Source organism: Corvus brachyrhynchos, unplaced genomic scaffold (assembly GCF_000691975.1).
Source record: "Corvus brachyrhynchos isolate BGI_N302 unplaced genomic scaffold, ASM69197v1 scaffold305, whole genome shotgun sequence".
In the NCBI taxonomy this organism is placed as follows: domain Eukaryota; kingdom Metazoa; phylum Chordata; class Aves; order Passeriformes; family Corvidae; genus Corvus; species Corvus brachyrhynchos.
The window spans coordinates 1,125,412-1,135,033 of record NW_008239284.1 but is presented as its reverse complement, the minus strand read 5'-3'; the positions used below and the strand labels follow the sequence as shown (position 1 = coordinate 1,135,033).

Sequence of the window (9,622 nt, the reverse complement as noted above, 5' to 3'; positions counted from 1 at the left end):
TTCTCTCGCTTTCCCTGCTCCAGCCCACAGGGACTCACAGCTTTGAGCCCTTCACACCACACCACTGCTGTGCTATGATGTGGGAGGCATCTGAGGGCCACTTTGGATCTGCTGCATCACAGCACAAATCCATCCCAGAGAACCCACCAAGGCTGCAGCAGCTCCCATGCGTTTCTGGGAATGACTCCCATGGCTAATCCTTCCCTTGACCCAAAGGCCAGTCTCCCTCCACCCTCAGGCACAGCACAGAGAGAGGGTTGAGCTCACTGTAGTCACATAAAGCATCTCTGGGATGAAAACCAACTGCTTGTAGTGGAGATCTGCCTGTTGCAGGATCTATTCCCTGCCTCTGGCAAAGAACAAAAAATAACCAAACCTGTCCCATGACAAAGCAAGGCCCATTTCTGCCCTCCCCTCTATGACATGAATGCACCAAATGACACCTCCTTACACCTCCCAAAAAAAAGCAGGGCTCTGCTTTATTGAGTGATGGTAAATCCACTCCTAAGGATTCTGGAGAGAACATTTCCCAGCATGGAGAGAAATCATCATCTGCTTTAGCCCTATAATGATTCCTACAGCAATGCAATCAAGCTGCCTAACAGATCAGCTCCTTGACAGCTTCCAAGCTTAGGAGGAGCCTCAAGTTTACATGCTATGCTTAATTTCCTTTGGGTCGACCTTAGAAGAAATCTAATTTGTTTCACAAGCAGCTCTGGATGTCAGCAGAGGCTGATGAGCAATAGAGCCATAAGAGAAAGGCCATTTAGTGTCTCACATAGATCTGTTGGATGTCAGCAGAGGCTGATGAGCAATAGAGCCATGAGAGAAAGGCCATTTAGTGTCTCACATAGATCTCTTAGAGGAGGCAATTGATCAATTATATATTTAGAAACACACTGGGGACAGGAGCTGGTGGGGGCCATGTGACCATCTATTTTAACATCTCTGTCTGTCTGTAGGAAGAGAAAAAATTAAAATAAATAAATATATATATATAAATATATAAAATAAAAAACCAATCCACTCAGTGGGCAAGCTCTGAATGCCACGTGTTGCCATGCAGCCAGGTATCCCTCACACCCCCAGAGAAAGCCAAGAGCAAGCCCAGCAGCAGCACTGGGTGCTGGGCAGGTACATTACCAGGCTGGGGGTGGGTTTAGGCATTGTCTTCCGTGCTCGGTGGACCTTGACTTCAGCGTTAGCAGCGGGGCCTTTTTTAGCATCCGTGTCCTTACTGCCCTCCCCGAGCTTGCTTGGCATCGTGGCTTGGAGCTGGGCAAAGGACCCCACAGTCCTGCCTTTGCCTGCTCCTCCAGGCAGGGTTTTTGCAGCGTGGCCAGTGAGAGAAGCAAAGCTGGTAGTCCTTAGAGGCTGCTCCTGTGCCATCTGCTTGGTTAGGATATATCCATTGCTCCCTGTGACTGAAGTCTGTGTGAAGTCATTTGCTTTCAGATGGTTTTGCTTCCCAGGCTCGCCGTCCCGCTCCGAAATGCCGTTCTCTGCTATCCTATTTAATTTAGTAGTAGAGTCCTGCTGGCTCACTTTCGTGTTGTCCTGAGTGTTTTTCGCTGGGTTTGGGTGGCCCCCACCCTCGCTGTGCTCACAGGAACCGTTGGTTTCCCCGTCTACTGCCATTTTTGGTTCCCCCACTTGCTTTTCTGTAGCACTTTCATCTGCAGCCATGGCATTAAACCCTGGAGGGAGAGGGAGGACAGGGAGGAAGAGAGGAGAAAAGGGTCACAAGTGGTATTGAAACTCCCAGGAGGAGATACAGCTACTCACAGTGTAAGAGCAGCCCTCTCCTCCAGCAGCCTGCCTGATGTAGATCACAGAATCCCAGAACATTTAGGGTTGGGAAAGACCTGCAAGACCATCCAACCATGGATCAACCACCACCACCACATCAACTAAAGCACAGCACTGAGTGTCAGGTTGTTCCCTCACTCACGTGCCCGGCCCTCCTGGATCCTCACACGGTGACATTTGGGGTGGGTGGCCCAGGTGACAGCAGTGCACTCACTCCCACTTGCCATTTATTCCCAACAACGGATTTCTCAAGGTAAATATTATCTCTGGCTTTTCCAATAACTGCATTTATTGGACCATATGTCAACAGCTCGCCTGGCAAACAAAACTCTGCCCCATCTTGCATCCCGATCTCTGGCAAAGCCCTTCCCAGAGCCACAATGACATGGAAAAGCTTTGCTGGTAGAGCTGTCCCTGTGAGCTTTTGTGGCACAGACACAGCCCAGCAGCCAAATGACCACATCAGGGCTCTGCTGCTGCAGGGAACATCACAAGGAATAACTCCCTGGCTGTCCCAGCTCTCCTGGGAATGTTGTTCAGTGGGAATTGGCTCTTTCAGCACGACAAAGCACGACAGGACCAGGATTCGTGGTGTCATTTCAGAGGTAACAGCAGGAGTAAACACAGGAGTGAAGCGTGGTAAATGCATTTCTTGATTAAAATAGTTCTATGATTCAAATGCAGCAAGGTTTTCATAGCCTGACAGAGCTCATGCTCAACAATGCCCATGTAAAACATTCCTTTTCCTTCCCTTCCAAACACTTCCCTGCTCCCCCATCAATGATTTCATCCTATCAAAGATTTCAGATCCAAGCTGAAAAAAATCCGACTATGAATGTCATGTACTGGCAGGAAAGTTTCTGACACGACAAACCAGCAGCTCCCCAGGCAACCAGGAGCGATAACAATTCACTGGCACGCTCAGTGCAATGATTACATCAACCTGCTGTTAGGGATTCCTTGGCTTGTTTTCCTTCCAGAGACCAGACAGTCATGAAAAGAAACACAAGAACTGTCAGAGCAGGGGGGATTGATTCAATCCAGCTCCCACCAAAGCAATTTTCACCTGCAGGATCCAAAGAGCCTGGAGTCACACTGGATGAGCGCCAGACCACTGGGTATCAGCACCTCATTTCACACTGCCCTTGAAGCACAAACAGGCAAGGAAAACATTCTGAATCCCAGAATCTAGGTTGGAAAAGACCTCTAAGACCATCGAGTCCAACCTGTGACCAATCCCCCATCTTGTCACCCAGGCCAGAGCACTGAGCGCCACCTACAGGGCCTCCATCACTGCCAGGGGCAGCCTCTTCCAGGGCTTTACAACCTTTTCCATGGAGAAATTTCCCCAATATCCACCCTGCGCCCCGCCGGGCCCAGCCTGAGGCCGTTCCCTCTCCTCCTGTCCCTGTTCCCTGCGAGCAGAGCCCGACCCCCCCGGCTGCCCCCTCCTGTCAGGGACTTGTGCAGAGCCACAAGGTCCCCCCTGAGCCTCCTCTGCTCCAGGCTGAGCCCCTTTCCCAGCTCCCTCAGCCTCTCCTGGGGCTCCAGCCCCTTTCCCAGCTCCCTCAGCTGCTGCTCATAGGACTCACAAATGTCTCTTCTGACCTGGCAAAACCTGGTGCCAGGCTAAAGCATGAAGGACCACCAGGATCCTGGGATGCCAAGCCCAGCATGCCTGGGCTGACTCTGCAAAGCTGAGCTCCAAGCACAGGCAGCTCCCTGCAAAGGTCAGCAGGGAGGAGACCCAGCACTGCACAGCTCACCAGAACAGCTCCTCCCAAAACCCACCCAAACTCTCTTTTCACTTCCACTGGGAAAAAGAAATCTCCTCCTTTTTCCACCCTTTTTTAATGCATTTGTTTAGTCCATTTCAATCATGGAATCACTGAGTATCCCGAGCTGGAAAGGACCCACCAGGACCATCCAGTCCAACCCCTGGCCCTGCACAGACCCCCCAACAGCCCCACCCTGGGCATCCCTGGCAGCGCTGTCCAAACGCTCCTGGAGCTCTGGCAGCCTCGGGGCCGTGCCCATTCCCTGGGGAGCCTGGGCAGTGCCCAGCACCCTCTGGGGGAAGAACCTTTCCCTGATATTTAACACCTCCTTCCCACTGGGTTGACCTGAAAGATTTGGGTACGATTCCTGCCCAAACAGCACTGGCAGCTCTAGATTCTAAAAGTGATGCATTCCAGTATCTCAATCTTTTATTCCCGAAACTTCCTGGGTTTTGGTTCCCATCTGAGATTTAAAGACATTTCCAGCAAACTGAAAGCCTTCTTAGGCCTGGTCAGTAGATGGAGCATCCAATGGACACACAGTCCCATGGTCACTGCTGAACTCTCACCAGGCTCTGCCCAGGGGGTATCAAAGACCTCTTGCAGCATCCGACCCCTCCAGCCTCATCCTGCTCATCAGTTAAGAGGGGGACAGTCCCACTGATGCTCTGATTTCCAGCTGAAAGCCACAGATGTTGGCACAAAGCATCTTTCCAGACACATCTGGAAAGTCTCTTCAAACCCTGAGTGCTCACTTTTCCCTGGGGATCAGCTCTGGCCATTTCTCCTGATGTGACACCTGCACTAAGAGATCCATTCCCCCTAATTCCAGGCAGCCCAGGCTGGGATTGCCTCCCATGTGGCCCCTGCTGGCTCACAGCATCCAGAGAGAGCTCCAAAGCATTCAAAAATCGCTCACCAGTGCTCTCTGGAGCACACAGAGACACAAACCCCACCTGCAGGAGCAGTGATTGAAGGTTCTCCAAGCAGGATTCGATGTTATCACCTCCACCTGCTCCCTCTCACACCACCCAGACCCCCCTGTGCACAGAAAGAGGCACAAGGGTTTGGTTTTGATAGCTACAACTCTGAGAGAAGATAAAGTGCTCCTTTTTTGCTGTTTTATTTAACTATTTGACAAGCTGTGGGCAGAGGGAGCCACAACTATGCCTTTATTCTTTCAATTCTTGTTTCTCTTTCTGCATTCAGTGTCTTTAAAAGGCCATTAAAGCAATTATTGCAGCAAAGTCAGTGCCAGGAAAAAAAATAAAAACAAAACAAGAAAAAATAAGATCTCTAACCACAGCTGGAGGTTTCTAGAGCTCAGCTTTAGGCACCTGGCTGAATGAAGCCTTCAATATTTGTTGATTTAAATACTGTGCTCTCCCACCAGAGCAGTCAAATAACCTCAGTGGCTGACTGTGAGATAAACTGAATAAGCAGAGGGCAAGAATTGCTCTACCTGCCATGAAGACAACCAAAACAATGTGAATTAGAGCACTGCCCTGGGGAAAAAGTAACTGCATTACTCCAGAAAGCATCACGGGCTTTATGAAAAATCCATGAGGCTAAAATTAAAATCACACACACACACACTTATTTCACTTATTGTGAAATGCAATCTGACTGACTGTGGAAGTGGCATCAGTCCCCTATAAACAGGCACCAGCCTTCCCACCCTGTGTGAGCAGAGATTTGATGAAACAGAGAGATGGAACTTCATAGCAGAGGGCAGGGACGGAATAGGAAGAGAAACCGTGTCCCCCTCCAGCCTCCAACAAGTCTGAGACACCGCAGGCAGGACCTTCCCTTTGTTTGGGGAAAAATCCTCTCCATTTTCCCACTCCCTCTTCTGGCAGCACTAAAATCCATGAATAGTTTGGAATGGCTTTGTTTTCTACACACTGAGCTCCTGCAAGAAGCACCACCCCATTGTCCCAAATTTGAACACAAGTTAAAGAGCTGCCCACAGAGAACCAGTTATGTCAGGAGCTGCATCACTTAATTTCTGTGGCCAACTCAAGTGAGCTGGTCTGGTTTTCCCAACCAAAACACCTGATCTGGTAAGAGGAGAACAGGAATTGCCATCCCAGGCTTGGCTCCAGCTCCACTGGCACTCCGTGTGCTCCATCCCCATGTGACAGGACACGTCTGCAGCTCTGACCACGCTCAGCAAGCCTCAGGTTCACCGAGGGCACCTGCACAGCACTGCTGAATAGACAAAACTCAACATATTTTACAGCCTGGCTGAACTGTGGCCCGCAGACAGGGATGGGAACACAAACCAGAGCCAGCAGGTGCCTCACAATGACAATTCACTGAATGAAGCAGCCCACAGAAGCTCTTCAGCAGCTCCAGACACCTAAAGAAATGTTTCCTCCTGACGTGGCCTTTTCATCCCCCCCTTTTCCATTCCCAAAAAGAAGCTTCACTGAAAACCTGCTAAAATCCTCATTTCAACTACACCTCGTGGTAGTGAGTTCTCACCTTGAAAACGCTGCTCAGCTGCTTTTCTGCTCCTGTGCCACAAGTGCAAGGGAATTATAAAACTAAAGTTGGTACTTCTCTAAAACTTCGTGACTTTACAGCTCTCATCCCTTCTAAGTAGGCCAAAACGAGGTTTTCTCCACATTCAGTTTTCTCTCCCACTCATTCACTGCTCTTTAACCTACAACCATCCTTTCTTTAATTAAAAAGAAATAAAAGGTAGGAAGCTCTAGCCTGCATCCATGAAGTGTAACCTTATTAATTAGAAGCATCCCGGTGTTTTCAAAGCTCCTTTAGGCATCCCCAGTGCCAGATGCAACAGGAAAAGCTTCTCCCATGGACCCCAACACTGCCTGAATGTCCATCTGAGCCTGGATTCATTTAAAACGCAGGTAATGTGCCCAAGAGATTTACTGGTGGTGTTTGAAGTTGATACCAAGTTGGCACAAACTTCAGTAAAAACATCATTTAGGGGCTGGGTATGTTCTAGAAACACAAGCAGTTTAAGACTCAGGAAGTTGGGCTATTCCATTATCCCCATGACTCCACGTGGCAAAAAGAATACCCAATAATAAATTTAAATCCCTCCTCTGAGTTACCAACCCCCTGAGAGCACTGCAGAGCTCCCAGCCCTGCCCAGGCTCAAGCAGAAGGGTCAGGCTCAAGTTTTCTTCTCAGAACATCACAGTCATTCAAAATGGAATTAAAATTGCCCTGAAGAAAACAGACTCTGGTGAAGAGAAGCCAAGACAGGATGAGACCACCTCATCTAATTTTAGGTGTCAGACTTCAGGGTGTCCCTAAGCCACCGCTGCAACCAAAGGAGAGAAGCCAACAGCTCAAAAGCAGCCCAGGCTGACTTTAGACATCTTTGGACAAACTCACCCCTGCCTGGACCATGTCCAACCTGCCTGCTACCATGGATAAGCAGAAACAAGCTGGATTAATTCAGAATTAGAATAGTAACTTCAAAAAAAGCCCTAAATTAGGTAAAATTAAACCCACCTCTGCTCTCCCAGCCCAGACATCCTTTCTTTGCTGTCTTTGCCTGCTGGGGTTTCCAGCCCTTTCAGCAGAGCCAGACCTGGCTCCAGTCCTGCCCTAGAGCTTGCCAGAGCTGGGTCCAGCCTGCCAAAACTTATCTGTGGGCAGAGGCTGTCTAACAGATGTGTTACTGTCCCCACCAGCCATCCTGGCCACAGCTGGAGGGGACACCATCACCTCTGTGGGGACCCAAGGGGACGATCACCCACCAGAAACTTCCCGTCTGGGGCAGGCCAGGTATCAACTCCAAACTCAGTGTAATTCTGACAATGTTCTGAAAAATGTAAAGGCTTAAATGTATTTTTAAAGTTTGGAGTTCACTGCTCAGTGAGACAAAATAAGAAAAATATGCAAGCGTTAGGAGCCCTTGTACTCCAGGCCAAACTGCTGCCACCAGGTCTGAGGGAAAAGGGAGAGAGAAAGAAAAGAAACAGAAATAAAAAATTATTCTCCAACAAATGCACTATTATCTGATCTGGAACTTTTACACATTTTTCTGAGTATCTTGGTGCTGAGCTCTGGTGGAGGCAAGACACTCTGCCCATGGGATTTTCCATGCCTTTCCAGAGCCCCCAGCACAGAGCCCTGGCAGAGCCAAGAGGCTTCAGCTGCTGCAAGAGAAACGTTTAATCAAAGACAGGGCTTAAATGAACTTAGCTTAAATGAACTAAGCACAGAGAGAGCTTAAAGGAAAAGCTCAGGATTTGGGAGTGCAGTCCAAGCAGTGCATACAGCTGTATTTACACACACATCTCACAGATGTTCCACCTTAACCACTTTGCAGATCATCCTCATAACACTGCAGATCCCACAGACTTTGATTCAATACCCAACTGTCCTGCTGGATAAAAGTGAGAAATGCACCTGTTTTTAATCCCTGTGTTACAGCAGTTCCCTCCCCTCTTCCTCCTCTGACAAAAACAAAAAGCAAAACTGCCAAGCAGAGAAGAGCCCAGCTGCCATCAAAAGGATGAAGATGTTGGGGCTGAAACCACACAGATCAGAGAGAGGTGGCAGCTGGGGACCCTGAATCCATGGGGAAGGAAAGCACCTCTCACTGAAGGCTGGAAGGGGCCCTGAGCAGCCTGACCCAGGGAATGGCCTCGCTGTCCATGGCAGGGGGTTGGAACTGGATCATCTTTAAGGTCCCTTCCAACCCAAACCAGTCTGGAATTCTGGGATTCTGTGATCAAAGCCAAAAAGCAGAGCACTTTGAAGCCAAGAAACACAGATGAATGTTTTCAGGCAAAAGTTCCTCTCTGGGATGAGTTACTGATGGTCTCTTCTTCCCCCCCAACCCCTTGTGAAGGTGGGTGGTGTCCAGGTGTTTCCAGACCACAGATGTCATTCCTCCCTGAAGCAGGTGACACAGGAACACATCCAGGTGGGTTTGGAACATCTCCAGAGAGGGAGGCTCCACAGTCTCCCTGGGCACCTGTCCCAGGGCTCTTTTTACCTTCCTCATGCTGAGGTGGAACTTCTTGTGGTTTAGTTTGTGGCCATTGCTTCTCGTCCTGTCACTGGCACCACTGAACAGAGTCTGGCAGCATCCTCTGACACCCCCAGGAGATATTTATGTGCATTAATCAGATCCCCTCTGAGTCTTCTCTGCTCCACACTAACCTGACCCAGCTCCTGCAGTCTCCCCTCACATGAGAGATGCTCCAGACCCCTCATCATCTTTGTAGCCTCCACTGGAGCCTCTCCAGCAGCTCCTTGTCTTTCTTGAACCATGGAGACCAGAACTGAACCCACAACTCCAGATGCTGAGGCCGAGTAGAACGAAAGGATCATCTCCCCTGACCTGCTGGCCACACCAAAATGCCCTCCAGTATTCCCTTGGCCCTCCTAGCCCCCAGGACACACTTTGAACATTAACAGTTAAACTGGCTCAACAGTTTAATGACTCAGAGCAGGTTAACAGCCTCCAGGAAACTCACTCATCCTTTTGCTAACAATATTGGCCACGAGGCCCCAAGCCCAGCTGTGCCCAAGGGATGCTCCTGCTCCAGAGCTGCCAGCATCCTTCCTGGAGCAAGAGTCCCAAACCCAGGGAGTGCTTGGGTGCACAGCTGGGTGAACATCTCAAATGTTGAAGCATCACTTTGCTCTGCCTGCTCTCCTGCTGTCAGCCTCAGCAGGGGCTCCCAGTGCCAAGTACCTGAGGAGAGCAGATCAGTCCTTCCCTCCTTTCAAGCTGCCATCCCTGCACCTGGGCATGCAGAAGCTGCAGCTGCTCAGTGGAAAGCAGCACTTCCCGTGCTCACAGCAGCTTCCTACCTGCAATAATTAGAGGGAGAAAAAGGGGGAAAAAAAGGCCCCTCCAAGAGTTTAAACCCCTGACAGTCTCTCAAAGCAGGCTGAAGTTTATCTGAGAGCAGTGACTGTGCAGGTCTCACCCAGCACTAGGCTCCAGCACCGTGGCTCTTGTAAAGCAGCTGCCCTGGGTGAAGGCTCAGAAACACCGGAGCTAATGGGGAACTTCATTCCCAACACCCATTCCT

General features: G+C 49.8%; 1 protein-coding gene across 16 annotated transcripts in view; it reads right to left on the bottom strand.

The window, feature by feature from the left end:
• EHMT1 (euchromatic histone lysine methyltransferase 1) overlaps nucleotides 1-9,622 on the bottom strand; it is a 110,831-nt gene that overhangs the window by 50,096 nt on the left and 51,113 nt on the right. For all 16 annotated transcript variants that reach the window (XM_017740305.1, XM_017740302.1, XM_017740295.1 and 13 more), the window contains exon 3: nucleotides 1,144-1,697. In XM_017740305.1, coding sequence (XP_017595794.1) covers nucleotides 1,144-1,697 — 554 coding nt within the window. The remainder of the gene's footprint in view (nucleotides 1-1,143; nucleotides 1,698-9,622) is intronic.